The 15,651-nt window shown below is 44.9% G+C and overlaps 1 protein-coding gene across 1 annotated transcript in view; it reads left to right on the forward strand.

Annotated features, from left to right (window-relative positions):
* The first annotated feature begins 435 nt into the window (after positions 1 to 435).
* The window catches only part of capn7 (calpain 7), a 41,474-nt gene continuing 26,258 nt past the window's right edge, over positions 436 to 15,651 (forward strand). The window contains exons 1-10 of the mRNA XM_078242376.1: positions 436 to 653; positions 4,567 to 4,675; positions 4,914 to 5,077; positions 5,215 to 5,282; positions 7,637 to 7,840; positions 8,548 to 8,634; positions 10,347 to 10,473; positions 11,111 to 11,196; positions 12,184 to 12,277; positions 14,551 to 14,697. Coding sequence (XP_078098502.1) covers positions 552 to 653; positions 4,567 to 4,675; positions 4,914 to 5,077; positions 5,215 to 5,282; positions 7,637 to 7,840; positions 8,548 to 8,634; positions 10,347 to 10,473; positions 11,111 to 11,196; positions 12,184 to 12,277; positions 14,551 to 14,697 — 1,188 coding nt within the window. The 5' untranslated portion in view covers positions 436 to 551. The remainder of the gene's footprint in view (positions 654 to 4,566; positions 4,676 to 4,913; positions 5,078 to 5,214; positions 5,283 to 7,636; positions 7,841 to 8,547; positions 8,635 to 10,346; positions 10,474 to 11,110; positions 11,197 to 12,183; positions 12,278 to 14,550; positions 14,698 to 15,651) is intronic.

Consider the following 15,651-nt stretch of genomic DNA (forward strand, 5'->3'; position numbering starts at 1 on the left):
AACCATTTGGGGTAGAGCTTGTATACCGAGCCCTGTGTAAAGCAAGACCCTGAGAGGGTCCATTAAGCCTTTTACTCCTGGTTGGGACCTGTTGTGTTCACCACAGGCTTTGTGCTTATTTTCATTTTGTGTTATAAAACACGGTGCCTTCACAGCCCACTCCTGGAGTTATTATGGGATGGCACCTCTGACAGTGCAGCACTCCCTCGGCACTGCATTGGTATCAACCTGGATGATATGATTACGACTTTGGAGTAACATCTGACTCAGAACAAAGACTAACACTCTAGAAACCAACATAGACACTTCACTCAACCCTCCCATTCCCAATCTGGAAGCAACCTGGCCACTTCGAGTGACATCTTTATTCATCCAATCAGGAGAGGCTTTGACTCTGCCCTGCCCCCCGCCCCCCGCCCCCCCCCCCCCAGGGTCAACCGGAAGCGGAAGTGTTTGGTGTGATCCCGGCTGATTGGGGAGGTGGCAGGTTCCCTCTCTCCTTCACTCAGTCTCAGTGTCCCGGGGGGAGAGGGGAAGGCGGCAGCGGCAGGATGGACCCCAGCGCCCTGGAGCAGGACGCCGTCAAATTCGCCCAGGTGGCGGTGAGAAGCGACCAGAGCGGCCGCTTCACTGAGGCCGTGTTTTACTACAAGGTGAGTCTGGGGGGAGGGGGGTGCCACCCCACCCCCCCCCCCCCCCCCCGGGGGGAAGGCGGGCCCCCTGGAGGGGGTGGGGGAGGCTTTGATGGCCTTAGGGGGGAGTGGTTGGTCAGGGTGACCCGGGGCTGCGGGAATGGATGGAACTGGGGACTGATCAGCTCCAGGCCTGAGTTGTCAAAGAGCTGACTGTGCATTGATCTTGCTGCTAATGTGTAGGTGTGTGGGTCAGTATGGAGTGGGAGGGTTACTTTTGGGGGGCGCAGGCTGTGAGCGGGAGGGTCAGTTTGGGGGGGTCAGTGAGTGGGGGGTGGTGTCAGTGAGCGGGGGGGTGGTGTCAGTGAGCGGGGGGGTGGTGTCAGTGAGCAGGGGGGGTGGTGTCAGTGAGCGGGGGGGGGTGGTGTCAGTGAGCGGGGGGGGTGGTGTCAGTGAGCGGGGGGGGTGGTGTCAGTGAGCGGGGGGTGGAGTCAGTGAGCGGGGGCGGTGGCGTCAGTGAGCGGGGGGGTGGCGTCAGTGAGCGGAGGGGTGGCGTCAGTGAGCGGGGGGGTGGCGTCAGTGAGCAGGGGGGTGGCGTCAGTGAGCAGGGGGGTGGCATCAGTGAGCAGGGGGGTGGCGTCAGTGAGCGGGGGGTGGCGTCAGTGAGCGGGGGGGAGGCGTCAGTGAGCGGGGGGGAGGCGTCAGTGAGCGGGGGGGTGGCGTCAGTGAGCGGGGGGGTGGCGTCAGTGAGCAGGGGGGGTGGCGTCAGTGAGCGGGGGGCGGTGGTGTCAGTGAGCGGGGGGCGGTGGTGTCAGTGAGCGGGGGGCGGTGGTGTCAGTGAGCAGGGGGGGTGGCGTCAGTGAGCGGGGGGCGGTGGTGTCAGTGAGCGGGGGGCGGTGGTGTCAGTGAGCGGGGGGCGGTGGTGTCAGTGAGCAGGGGGGGTGGCGTCAGTGAGCGGGGGGCGGTGGTGTCAGTGAGCGGGGGGCGGTGGTGTCAGTGAGCGGGGGGGCGGTGGTGTCAGTGAGCGGGGGGGCGGTGGTGTCAGTGAGCGGGGGGGCGGTGGTGTCAGTGAGCGGGGGGGCGTCAGTGAGCGGGGGGGTGTCAGTGAGCAGGGGGGCAGGGAGGTGTCAGTGAGCAGGGGGGGCGTGTCTGAGCGGTGGGGGGGTTCTGAGCTGGGGGGGAATCTGAGCGGGAGGGTCAGTTTGGGGGAGGTGTGAGGGTCAGTTTGGCGGGGGGGCTGAGAGCTGTTTGGGCGGGGTTGTGAGTAGGAGAGTCGTTGGGACGTGCCGAAGAGAGGGTCATTTTGGGGTGCGTGGGTCAGGTTAAGGCTGGTGTCCAATTTGCAGTTGAGTAAGGAAAGTGTTTCTGTTGACATTGGGCCTGAACGTCCACAGAGTGGCAATCGGAGCCGGATTGCCATTCCGCTTCTAGTTTCTTCATTGGCATTCCAGCCGCTTTTTTCTCACCTGACCTTCCGAATCAGGATAAGAAGTGTATAGGGCTGCACACTTCTCAGATCTTCAGTCAACTGCTGTAATATCAGAGGTAAGGAAGCCACGTTCCCTCATTTACAATACTGGCTGACGTAAAGCGAGTACGTTTAAAGCCACATTTAGAAGCCAGGGAGAATGTAGGTTTCTCAGACAAGCGAATAGGATTGGTGGTCAGGTGGAGAGGTCTGGGGTGTGCAGGGTAAGTCCCTTGGGTTGTAGGCCCTTATCAGAACTGGAAGATAAACAAGTGCCAGCTTCAATCAGAGTCAGCATTGCTGAGTGTGGAGGGCCCTTCCAGTCAGTGTTTCTGACTGGTGATTTGTACCTGCGGTAGTTCCCCTTCTTATCTTTTGCTTTCCACTTCTGTTGAAGGGTCTATTCCTAAAATGTCTTCTCTATAGCTACTGGCAGACCTATGTACTGAGTGTTTTGGTTTCTTGATGGCCTACAGCCCCAGCTCCTCTTTATTGGAATCTATAATAATCCAAGTAATCTAGAGACCCAGAGTAATGACCTAGGTTCAAATCCCACCACAGCAGATAGTGAAATTTGAATTCAATAAAGATCTGGGATTAAAAGTCTACTGATGACCATGCAACCATTGTCGATTGTCGTAAAAACCCGTCTCATTCATTAATGTCCTGTAGGACAGGAAGTCTGTAATCCTTACCTGGTCTAGCATGATTGTGACTCCAGATCCACAGCAATGTGGTTGACTCTTAAATGTCCTCTGAAATGAATGCTGGCCTTGCCAGCGACTCCCACATCCCATGAATGAATTTTTAAAAATGATACCACTGGGTACTTCTCACCATCTAACTGACAAAGTATAACTGCATCTGTCATCCAGTATCTTGGAAAGATTAACAATGGCACAGATTCCATTTCTGTTCCCATGGTTTGACAAAAATCAGTCTTTTAGCTTGGACTCAACTGAGTCCAAAATTTAAGGGTTCATGTCCCACTACAGAGTCCTAAAGGCATAACCGGATGCTACAGCAAAGAGCTCATGTTACTAGACTCATCATCTAGAAACTTGAGTTCAGATCTCAACACAGCAGTTGAGGAAGTTAAATTCAATTCATTAAATCGAACCTGCCACCATCAACATCCTGAGGTTAAATGTTGACCAGAAACGTAACTGGACCAGCTGCATAAATATTGTGGCTGCATGAACAGGTCAGAGGCTGGGAATTCTATAGCAAGTGGCTTACCTCCTTGCTCTCGAGCCTTTCCCTCATCTACAAGGCTCCAGTCTCTTTTTCAAACTAATGCTCATGGAAGAACATGCAAAGCTCAACACCATCCAGGACAAAGCAGCCAACTTGCTTGTCACCTCATCCACCAACTTAAATATTCAACCCCTCCACCACTGTGACTGCAGTGTGTATCATCTGTGCGGTGCACTGCAACAACAAGCCAACTCTTATTCAACTGCAACTCCCAAGCATACAACCTTACCACCTGTGAGGAGCAGCAGGCATGGGAGCACCACCACCTGCAATTTCCCCTCCCAGGTTGCGCACCATTCTGAGTTGGACATATATCGTCATTTCCTTTGTCCCTCAGTCAAAATACCAGAATGCCTACCTCACAACTATGGGAGTACCTTCATCAGGTTGAGGAGTACCTCAACCGGGATATTGGGTTCATGTCACACTATTTGTAACTCCCACAGTTGCGTGGACCTGCAGAATTTCACTGGCTGTCTTGTCTGGAGACAATACACATCTTTTTAGCCTGTCTTGATGCTCTCTCCACTCCCATTGTTTTGTTTCTTAAAGACTTGATTAGTTGTAAGTATTCGCATTCCAACCATTATTCATGTAAATTGAGTCTGTGTCTTTATAAGCTCTGTTTGTGAACAGAATTCCCACTCACCTGAAGAAGGGGCTTAGAGCTTCGAAAGCTTGTGTGGCTTTTGCTACCAAATAAACCTGTTGGACTTTAACCTGGTGTTGTTAAACTTCTTACTGTGTGTACCTTCATCACACAGACTCCAGCAATTCAAGAACGCAGCTCACCACCACCTTTTTATTGAAGACAATTGGAGATGGGTAATAATTGCTGGCTTTGTCACAGATGTCCGCATCCATTGAACACATGTAAAAATAAATTCAGTGCTACCTTTCAGTTGTCAGATGTAAAAGGTACCATGACGCTATTCGAAGCAGAAGAGGTTACCCAGAAGAGGTTTCCTGGTCATTATCTCTTTGCTGTTTTTGGGAACTTGTTCTGTGAACGTTGGCTGCTGCATCTCCCTACTTTACACCTCAAAAGTAGAACTTTGTGTAGTATTTGATTGCATAGTACTTTGGCACATCCTACATCTGTGGAAAGCCTTGTACAATTGAAAGTCCTTCTTTTGTATCCTTTTGGCAGTTTGCGGCTAAAAGAGTTAATCTCTGTCTGTGATATTAAAACAATTATTTATTTTGTAGGAAGCTGCTCAAGCATTAATATGTGCTCGTATGGCTGGATCAAAGTTGGATGGTATTCAGGAAAAAATAAATGAGTACCTGGATCGAGTGCAGGCTCTTTACTCTGCAGGTTTGCAATTTACATTGAGAGTATGAATAACCCATGACCCTCTTATACCTCATTGTGTCACAGCACTGTAACCAAAATAAGTAGAATTGTGCACAGTGAAGCTTAAAAAGTGTTTTAGCGTTTTATTTCTAATCACCCATTTGTGTAATGTTATGCGGTTTGAACATTTATGTATTCAAAATAAAATTGGAAAGAATGCTCACAACTCTAAAATGTTGACATCTTTGCAAATTTCAAGTTCAAGCGCAGAGCACCACAGGAGACCCTCTGAAGACAAAACAGCAGATGGATCTGGAACGTGCTCACTTCCTGGTCACACAAGCATTCGACGAAGATGAGAAGGGCAATGCAGACGAGGCTGTAGAATTGTACACTGAAGGTGTCGAATTGTGCCTGAAAACAGTGAGTAAGCAATAGAATCAAAAACAAACTGGAACACGAGGTTCGATACATTATGTTGTGTATGCTGTGACCAAATTTAAGGTGAAGGACCAAATGCAATACAGAACTAATCCTATATACTGTATTTTTCATCCTAGGCTAATGAAACCTCAGACCAAACACTGCAGGGCAAATTGAAACAGTTAGCTCGACAAGCGCTTGACAGGTGAGTCATTTTATTTTGTTCTCTGGCAGACCTCCTTCTGAACTTCTATACATGTTGAGACAAAGAACATTTCCCATTCAGGTATCTGTGTGAACCTTGCGTACAGTACCATCTCATGTACAGCATGACCATCTGCAGATCAAAATTCCCTCCTACGTCTTGATGGTGTCTATTAATCCCACACTCAAAAGAGCATCTCTGTTACATTTGCTATCTTACTTCTGAGTGAGATGTGGCCTGTTGCTGAAATATAGCTGTATTGAGTGCTATTGAGGCAAGGTGGTGGGTGGGAGGAATTTCCCATCGAGTCTTTCTCTATGGTGAGAGCTGGCCCACCATTGAGTGGCAGTGGAATTTTCTGGTCCTCCCACTGTCAATGGGATTTCCCATTGAATCCACCCCCACTACCAGGGAACCCGTGGGAGCGGTAGGGTATTCACTGTCTGCAAGATCGGAAGATCCTGCTGGCTATCACGGCTGGAAAATCCACCCCCCTTGTTTTGCTAGGAATGGGGTTTGGACTACTTAAGTTGGTTTCAACCTGGACTGCTGCAACCTACTTGTCGATGCCTGAGTTTGTTGTTGTTTTTATCCAGATGTAAACCCAGAAGTGAAAGTATGATGCGTTGATCTATTGTGTCCCAGTAGCCCCCTTCTTCCTTACCCAAGGGACCATGCTAGTTAGTTTTTCATTTCATACTGACGTGAACAAGTGTCCTTGTGTACCATACTCTTGTAGGTGGTGTATTTTGACTACAGGAGATGGCATTACCTGATGCTTGAACTTCTATAGTATCAATGCCCTTAATTTAAAAATAATTGAGAAACACCTTATTGAGATGCTTTGCTGCAGGAAAAAAAGGTTTCTTTTTTGTAGAAACCTTTTTTTCCTATTTGTTGATGGGATGTGGATGTCGCTAGCTGGGCCAGCATTTGCTCATTGCTACTTGCCCTTGACGGCATTTAAGAGTCAACCACATTGCTGTGGGTCTGGAGTCCCATGTGGGCCCGACCAGGTAAGGATGGCAGGTTTCCTTCCCTTGGTGATTAAGGGTTTTTACAACAATCGGTGATAATTTCATGGTTGCCGCCACTGAAAATCAAGCTTTCAATTCCAGTTTTTATGAACTGAATTTGACTTTTACCAGCTGTCATGGTGGGATTTGAACCCATACCCCCGGATCATTAGCTTGGGACCTCTGGATTACTAGTCCAGTAACATTGCCGTTAGGCCACAATCTTCCTCCAGTCTGTTAAGGCTGTATGATTTTGCTTTTGGTTTCAATAACTTTTGCAAATCAGTTTGCCGATTTCTAGCTGCTTTATTGAAAATCTGATTTCTCTATTCACTTTTAAGATGATACTAGTATCTGAGAACGCAAATTTGGAATGTAGGGTTCTGTGAGGAGAAGTTTTGGGAGGTGAGGCCTGTTTATCTTTTATAAGCCATGATTGAATATTGCAGTTGAGCCTTTTCACTTAGGCTAAGTAAATTGGGTCTGTATTCCCTGGAGTTTAGAAGGGGAGGCAATTTCATTGAAACCTACAAGATTCTGAAGGGGCCTGTTAGGGTAGATGCTGAGTGATTGTTTCTGCTGGTCAGGACATCTAAAACATGGGGACAGAATCAGGGCCAATCATTTAGGACTGATGAGAGATTACTCAAGAGATCACTCATAACCCAGAGGGTTATGGATGCTGTATCATTGAATGTGTTTAAGGCTGGGATGGACAGATTTTTGAGGTCTCAGGGAATCGAGGGACGTTTGGAGGAAGTGTGAAATTGTACTCTTAAGCCCAAGATCAGCCTTAAAAATAGTACTGTGAAATTTTTTACCTGGAAGGGTATATGGGGTCGCAGTTTAACGTCTCATTGGGAAGACAGAACCTCTACCACTAGTGTAGCCCTCCCTCAGAGTGTCATCCTAGATTTTTGTGCTCTGCTCCAGGGACTTGAACCCACAACCTTCTGACTCAGAGTCAGGACTGCAATCAACTGAGCCATTGCTTATACACTTATTCATTCTTGGAATATTGGCACTGTTGGCTATTATTACCCACCTAAAATTGCCTTCTCGGTGCCATCTTTAACAGCAACTGCAAGGTGAGGATGGTGTTGCAGTGCTGTTAGGTTAGGAGTTCCAGAATTTTAACTCAACGATCATAAATGAACAACAATATTTGTTCAAGTTGAGTTGCGTGTGGCTTGAAGGGGAACTTTGAGATAGTGTTTCCATGCACATATGTGGCCTTCGCTCCCAACTAACACCATCTTCTCAGAGTTAGAGGTCATGGGTTGAACGCTGCTTTATAACTTTTGTCTCCTTTTTGTTTAACGTTTATTTCTCACCTAGAGCTGAAGCGTTAAAAGACTCTGTATCCAAAATGTCTGCAGAAAGGAAGCATTTTACAGGGAAACAGAGTCAGCCAGTGCGAACCTTCCAGCCCCTGGGACCGGACTTTTCGCTGAATGATAAACCACAATTATCTAGAGTTCAGGGCAGTGAACATTCAACCCATGGCCAGCTTTACTCCTCAGAGGAAATTGAGGTGCTACGGTGAGAATATCTTAAAATCAGCCGCACACTGATATCTGGAAATACTTCACACAGATGGGTGATTAGAATGAAGAAGATTGCATTTATGTAGCACCTTTCATAGTCTCAGGGCACCCCAAAACGCTGAAGAACCATTGAAGAGCTTTTGAGGGGTGGCTGCTATTGTAATTTAGGAAACCCACCCAGCCCAATTTGATCTTAGCTATATGTGGTCTTATTTTAAGTTTTTCTGTCTTGAATGGGTGTATTTTCTTTTATATTAATGATGGGGGAAGAGAGTAAGATGCAAAAAGCTCTTCCCCAGGTGTTAGATGAGGGAAGAGAGGGAGGTACAAGAGGAGGATGATGGGTGGGTACAAGATGGATGGGTGCCCCAAGTCAGGTGGAGAGGAGGGGTTGGGTTGATTTGCAGGTTTGTCTTCAATCAGTCAGTGAGGGGTTGGACAGAATCTTCAGCCCAGGAGGGGCCTGTTGAATGGGTCCAGACACCCACAAGTCGAATTTTTTGATTCACAATGTATTAAATTGAGTCCCACTTACTCTTGCGGTAAAATGGTGTAATTAATTTTACCAATTGCTTCGATCTTTAATTTTGGGAAGTGAGTTCGTTCTTGGATGTACTTGTTAATGTAGCTTTTGGAGAGAAGGTAGTGTTGAACCTCTCTTATTCAAACCTTTTCCTTTAAATCAGTTGATTTGTCTTTCAGGAAAACCTCCAAGATCAATGGAATTGAATATGTGCCTTTCATGAGTGTGGATCTCAAAGAGCGATTTGCATTTCCCATGCCATTCTCGTAAGCTGTTTTTAATGTAAAACTTGCATGATGAAATCGAAGAGTTCTTAACACAGCTTGTGAATTTTGCAACATTATCAGTGTGTATGAGGGAACTAACCTTTTTTTGAATTCTTGCTGCAACATTACAAAGTGGGAATTGGGAAGAGAGAAGATGGCCAAGTACTTTTATACTTGGCCATCTAAGTACAAGGCTTTGTGACAATGTGTATGTGTGTCTAATTAAATGTATTAGACTGTAGTTAAAGATCATCATGCTCTTCAACTTTGACATGAAGAGTTTGTGTTGAAGTTTTGGAATCCGCTGACTTGTCAGGAAGGTCACCAATCCTTTGACGATAAAATGGGAAAGTAGTTTATTTAAAGAAATAGATCAGGTAACTGAAATTTTGTAATGTATTAATGAGTAACTGTTCCAGCAGCTTTTCACAGGACAATGAAGTGTTTGGCAGATGAGTGCCAAAAGAATTGCATTTCAGGAATAATTGATTTTCTTTTGCCATTCCTATGATGGAAGATAGAGGGAACCTTGGCTTTTTACAGCATTTGACAGCTGCTCTGCTGAGTATTTAATCTAATTTGCATTCCTGCCATGGGCGGTATGCAGTCTACCTTAGCAGAAATAATTCATGGTGCAAAGGAAATGCTTGCATTTACATAGTGCTTTAACCACAGAACTCCCCACCGCCATGTTTGCAGTGTAGCCACTGTTGTCATGTAAGAAATACAACAGCCAATTTACACACAGCAAGATCCTACAACAGAGCTGACAATAATAACCAGATAATCTGTTGGTTAATGGGTAACTATTGATTGGGGGTGGAGAGGACGCTGGCCCTGCTCGTATTCAAATGATGCCATGGAATTGTTTACATTGAATCGTGAGTTTAACATCTCATCTGGGAGATGCCCCCTCTGACATTGCATCATTCCCTCAGTACTGGACTAAAGTGTCAATTTAGGGTAAGCGCTAAAGTCTATGGAGTGGGACTTGAACCTACAATCCTAACTCGGGTGAGGATGCTACCATTGAGCCAAGGCTGACATTTTTTTTGTCGCACTTGTGCTTCAAAACAGCTTATTATCTGACTTACGAGTAATGTCATGGGAGATTCATATTTATAGAAAATGAGGGAGTGTTTGTTTTGTCTCCACCCCCAGGTATTAAAGACCAGACTTTGTTACTGCTGCAAAATGATGTTTGTTTTTAAGAGATATAAAACCAGTCACTTAAGTGGCAATCTGCAACCAGGATTTTCCAAACCGCACAGCACCCTCGTCAAATATGTTGACCTGAGGGTATGGGTATATAGTTATTTAACAACATTTATTTTATGATTAGGAAAACAGTGGCAATGATTATTTGCAAAATCCTGCAAATTGCTCTCAGTATCTTGATGAGGGCAGGCACAAGCCACCACAAGTTTAGGATGCAATTTGGGAAGCTCACATTCAGCTTTGTCTGCGCTCCTGTCCCAGGCCCGTCTGCGTTTAACCTTTTTTAAAAAATCTGAATTCCTCCGTAAATCAAACCACAAACTCAGTATCCAGCCTCTGTGTCTGCAAAGCCTTGGCTGGGCATTAACCTTCATCCTGAGTCATGGGTCTTTCGCTCCGTCCTAAACTCTGTCCCCACGATAAGACCTTCTCCGCAGCCCAGCTGCTGGTCAGGGATGCCTGCTGCTTTACAAAGTCTCCTATTGTTTTTACAGGGACAGAGCTGGCAAACTGGTATTGTCACCAAAGCAGAAAGCATTATTTTCCCGGTGGGTTCGACCAGATGACCTCAGCAACAACCCTACAATGATCTACACAGTCTCTAGTTTTAGTATAAAGCAGGTCAGTCTTTTAAAGTCAGCTTTGTCTGTTCACTTTTACTCGTTTAAAATGTCAATTTTAGTTCAAAAGGACCTTTGTCATCCAATTCCATTTAGTTTTATGTTTCTATCAATGCTGGAAATTCTCTCCTCCCAAAATGTTGGGGCGGGGGTGAATGGAAATTTTCAATCTATGATTAATAGGTCGTTGGCAAGAAAATATGTTAAGGGATTTGCAACTGAGGCAGAGAAATGGGTTTAGGATCAAGATCAGCCATGATCCAATTGAATGACAGAAAGGACAGAATGACTCACCCTTGTTCCTACGCCCAGAAAAACTAACTGTTTTTGAAAAATGCCAATGTAGTTTTGCCTACTTGCCTCCGTAAATGATGTGTTACAAATGGACAGTTCCTCTGGTCTAAATGTCTTTTGCAGCTTTAATCACATTTCTGCAACGGTAGATACCAGAGTTCACACACCGCAGTATTAAATCGCTGCCCCCTGCAGGAGGTGTTTGGGAAAGCACACCCTGCAGCTATAAGGAAAGTTTCTATTTTGATCTAAAGGTTTAAATGAGAGAGCAGCTGACTGGCTATGTGCCAATCCAAAGTATGTATGTGGATGTTGTTTAATCTTTCAAACACTCTCATTTTCAGACAGTGGTATCGGACTGCTCTTTTGTGGCCTCTCTAGCCATCGGTGCCGCATATGAAAGACGTTACAATAAAAAGTTAATCACAAGGTAGCCAACCTTTGTCTCTCGGTGTGGTAAAAGCATTTTTTAAAAATCGTGCATAATTCATACGGATCTCTAGTAAATGGTTACCTGGTATCTCCTTATGTGGCTCAATGTCAGTTTTTTGTCTGCCAATTTTCCTGTTAAACACCTTCGGGAGTTCTACTATGTTCAAGAGGCTATAGGATGAAGCTGATGTTGTAATTGTATACATAGAAAAGCAGGGATATTTTGAACTTCATCTCTTGCTGTCCACGCAACAACAGCTGTGTGTGACAGACCAAGGTGGAAAACGTAATGATTTGTAGGATATTAGTGACATGATACAACAGCCAGTGGTGTCACTCAGGGTTACTGTGTTGATTTGTACCTTTTGTTCTGCACTTACCCAGTTTCTGATTTCAGCTTTGGGATTCACAGGAAGTGCTGAGCAGAGATTGGGTATATTCAAAAAGGTGTGGCACAGTTAGTGGAACTGCTGCCTCACAGTGCCAGCGAGCCAGGTTCAATTCCGGCCTTGGGTGACTCTGTGGAGTTTGCACATTCTTCCCTGTGTCTGCGTAGGTTTCCTCCGGGTGCTCCAGTTTCTTCCCACAGTCTGAAAGACGTGCTGGTTAGATGCATTGGCCGTGCCAAATTCTCCCTCAGTGTACCCGAATAGGTGCCAGAGTCTGGCAATTGGGGATTTTCACAGCAGTGAAACACTTCATTGCAGTGTTAATGTAAGTTTACTTGTGATACTAATAAATAAACTTTAAGATGTGTAGGTTAGGGGGACTGGCTGAATAAACATGTCACGTTGTGGGGATAAGGCCTGGGTAAGATACTCTGTCAGAGAGTCGATGAAGATTCGATCAATGAAATGACTGCCTCCTGCACTGTAGGGATTCTATCAAAAAGAAAAAGGACGACAACAGTGGAGCTGAACAAATGTAATCTTGACATTTTACATTCGATATCTGTGTTTACCTTTCTTTATATTTTGATTTGCAGCATTATTTATCCTCAGAATAGGAGAGGTGAGCCAGAATATAATCCCTGTGGGAAATACATGGTAAAGCTTCATATCAATGGTGTTCCCAGAAAGGTAAGCCTGTCTTCAAACTCTTGACCATTAAGCCAAATCACATGGGCAATTGTCTTTGCTCCCTTTTTCTTTTCAGTTTTCCTCCCTTTCTCATATTTGGAAGGTATTGACTCTGGTTCCACTTGCATGCCTCAGTGTATTGTCCTTGCGTCTAGTCCTCTTATGTAAACATAGACTCGCACTGTTTGACTGAGTCATTGGTCAGTGATCAGGAATTACAAGCTTGGTTAACCAAATCCTAACCCCCAGCCCCACAACCTAACTACTGTCCAATGTCAGGTAAAAACCAACTAGCTCAACACAGACCAGGGATCAAAACTGATATCTTCCTTTCTCTGTATGACTTAACAAGCCAAGTCACCGAGGGGAGTAGGCTTTTTATGTTAGATGTGTAGTATATTAGTAATAGATGCATTAACCTGTGGATATAGTTTATAACTGTTGTGTAATCATAAAATGTATTAAAGATTTTAAAAGCAAAATATCAATACTCAAGAAGCTTGACACCATCCAGGACAAAGCAGTCCACTTGATTGGCACCACATCTACAAATATTCAATCCCTCCACCACCAACGCTCAGTAGCAGCAGTGTGTACTATCTACAAGATGCACTGCAGTAATTCACTAAAGACCCTTGGCACCTTCCAAATCCACAACCACTTCCATCTAGAAGGACAAGGGCAGCAGATACATGGGAACAACACCACCTGCAAGTTCCCCTCCAAGCCACTCACCATCCTGACTTGGAAATATATCGCCGTTCCTTTGCCGACACTGGGTCAAAATCCTGGAATTTCCTCCCTAACGGCATTGTGGGTCAACTCACAGCACATGGACTGCAGCGATTCAAGAAGGCAGCTCACCACCACCACCTCATGGGCAACTAGGGATGGGCAATAAATGCTGGCCAGCCAGTGACGCCCATGTCCCACGAATGAATAAAAGAAAAATTGATTTACTAGTGAAGGTTCAGCGTGGAAAGAATTCTCAATGAAAAATATTTCTAGTTAATAAGAACAGTCCTTTTTACCTTACTATGTTGTTTTACTTGTCCTAATTTACCCTAATTTAGTTTTACGCGATCCATGTTTTCTTTGATTTTGTCACGTGTTCTCTCCTTTCCATCACTCAACAACACTGCAAACTTAAGATTGCAGGGAAAGAAGTCCTTGGATATTGTTCTGAGAAATGTATCTAGAGAAAAGACTATGGCGACAGCCAGGGCCCCTTGGCACCTCAGAAGAATTTACACCACAGAAACAGACCAGTCGGCCTAACTGTCCATGATGGTGCTTATGCTCTATACCTCTTTTCGTCTAACAGCAGACCATCCTATTCCTTTTTTTTCCCTCGCTTTCCCTTAATTGTATTAACGCTGTTCACTTCAATTCTGTAATTTGGTAACAGGTTCCACATTCTGACTACTTTAGGTACAGAAATTTCTCCTGAATTCCTTATTGGATTTCTCTAATTTACAGTGTTAATCAGCAACAAAGTGGTACTTTCAATGTTTCTCTGCATTAAGTAGATAACCCATTAAGGGTAATTCATATATTATCTTTATCTGGATATCATGGAGCCCTCGCCTGAGGTGATCCTCCAGTTAAATCACCACCAGTCAGCTGTCCCCTTTGAGTCATCTGGGACTATGGCAACTTTACCTTACCTGGATTTATCCGTCAATGAATCTGATTTGGGTTGGAGATTGCGAGTTCGCTGATTTTTGTTTCTCGATTGAGGTCAGGTGATCTGGGAGGTATTCCTTTTCTTTGTGGCCAAATATTTCTTCTTGCGTTTCTTCCACCTGTTTACAACCAGTGTGCATCCTGTTGAATTTTTAAAATATATTCATGGGACATGGGCATCACTGGCTGGTCAGCATTTATTGCCCATCCCTAATTGCCCAAGGGCAGTTGAGAGTCAACCACATTGCTGTGGTCCTGAAGTCACATGTAGGCCAGACCAGGTAAAGGCAGCAAATTTCCTTCCCTAAAGGACATTAGTGAACCAGATTGTTTTTTTTCTGACAATCGACAATGGTTTCATGGTCATCAGTAGATATTTATTACAGAATTTTTTTATTGAATTCAAATTCCACCATCTGCCATGGCGGGATTCGAACCCAGGTCCCCAGAACATTAGCGGAGTTTCTGAATGAATAGTCTAGCGATAATACCACTAGGCCATCACCTCCCCTGGCATGGTTAAAATGATTGGTCTACCACAAATATTGTGCTGAAATTTAATTTTTCCCAATTCTACCTCCGAACAGGTGGTGATTGATGACTATTTGCCCGTAGACCACAATGGTGAGCTGCTCTGTTCATACTCCAACAACAAGAACGAGCTTTGGGTCTCCTTGATTGAAAAGGCCTACATGAAGGTTATGGGAGGATATGATTTTCCAGGCTCTAACTCTGTAAGTATTAATCATGTGGTTTATATCTTGATTTAATTATCCTCCAATATAACTATTGGCGCTGTTGCGAATCAGTGATTTCTTCATTGCTGAAGCGATGCTCCAAAATAGACTAATTTCAAAAGCCCACACGTGCAAATTGAGAAAAAGTTATTGTAAATTTAACACCTTTTTGTGCAATGTGTTTCTCAGCCTGGAGCTGTTTCCCAGCTCACCACAACACTTTGTGTTTTAATCACTAATCGGTGCGAGGGTGCCGATAGTTTGCTTCAAAGGGAAGAAACAACCTCCATTGATATGGAACCTTTCATGGCTTCAGGATGTCCATCAGTGCTTCACAAACTAAAGAGCACTTTTGAAGCATAGACACTGCTGTAATGTCAGGAACAAAACCTCCTGATTGTGGTAAAAGGTAGCCGTTGATTCTCTAACCAGCAGCACTTAGTCCTTTCTACTCAACGATACCTAAATGTAGACTCTAAATTGAACTGCTCCCTGTGACTGGAGCGGAGGGTGTGCTGAACGTGAGACTAGCCAGTAACTTCCTTCACACGTGCTGTGGAACAGATGCGTTTTGCTGAAAGTCAGTGGGAATGGAGTGTGCAAAGAAAGACGACAAGAATCTGTGTGAGGTCTGCAAAAAGAGAGAGGCTGGGTAGGGAATTGTCTAGAAAGTATACACCGAGATTGGAGAGGAAACTAATGAGGAGGAAATTGTGGAAAGGGAATGGCAAACAGAGTGCAAGAGCCAGAGAAAGGGAGAGGAGATGTATAACAAGAAGAGTCGGAATCCAGTAGCTAGGCACCTATGACAGGGAGAGAAATTTATTTTTATCCAAGAATGAAGATCAGTTTTTGAATTAAATGGCACTAACAGCATGGCAGGAAATCATGACGTAGTCATTTTAATTTACTCTTGACTTTTCGGTTATTTTATAAGGTTGCAATTTGTCA

Source organism: Mustelus asterias, chromosome 2 (genome assembly GCF_964213995.1).
Source record: "Mustelus asterias chromosome 2, sMusAst1.hap1.1, whole genome shotgun sequence".
NCBI classification, from domain to species: domain Eukaryota; kingdom Metazoa; phylum Chordata; class Chondrichthyes; order Carcharhiniformes; family Triakidae; genus Mustelus; species Mustelus asterias.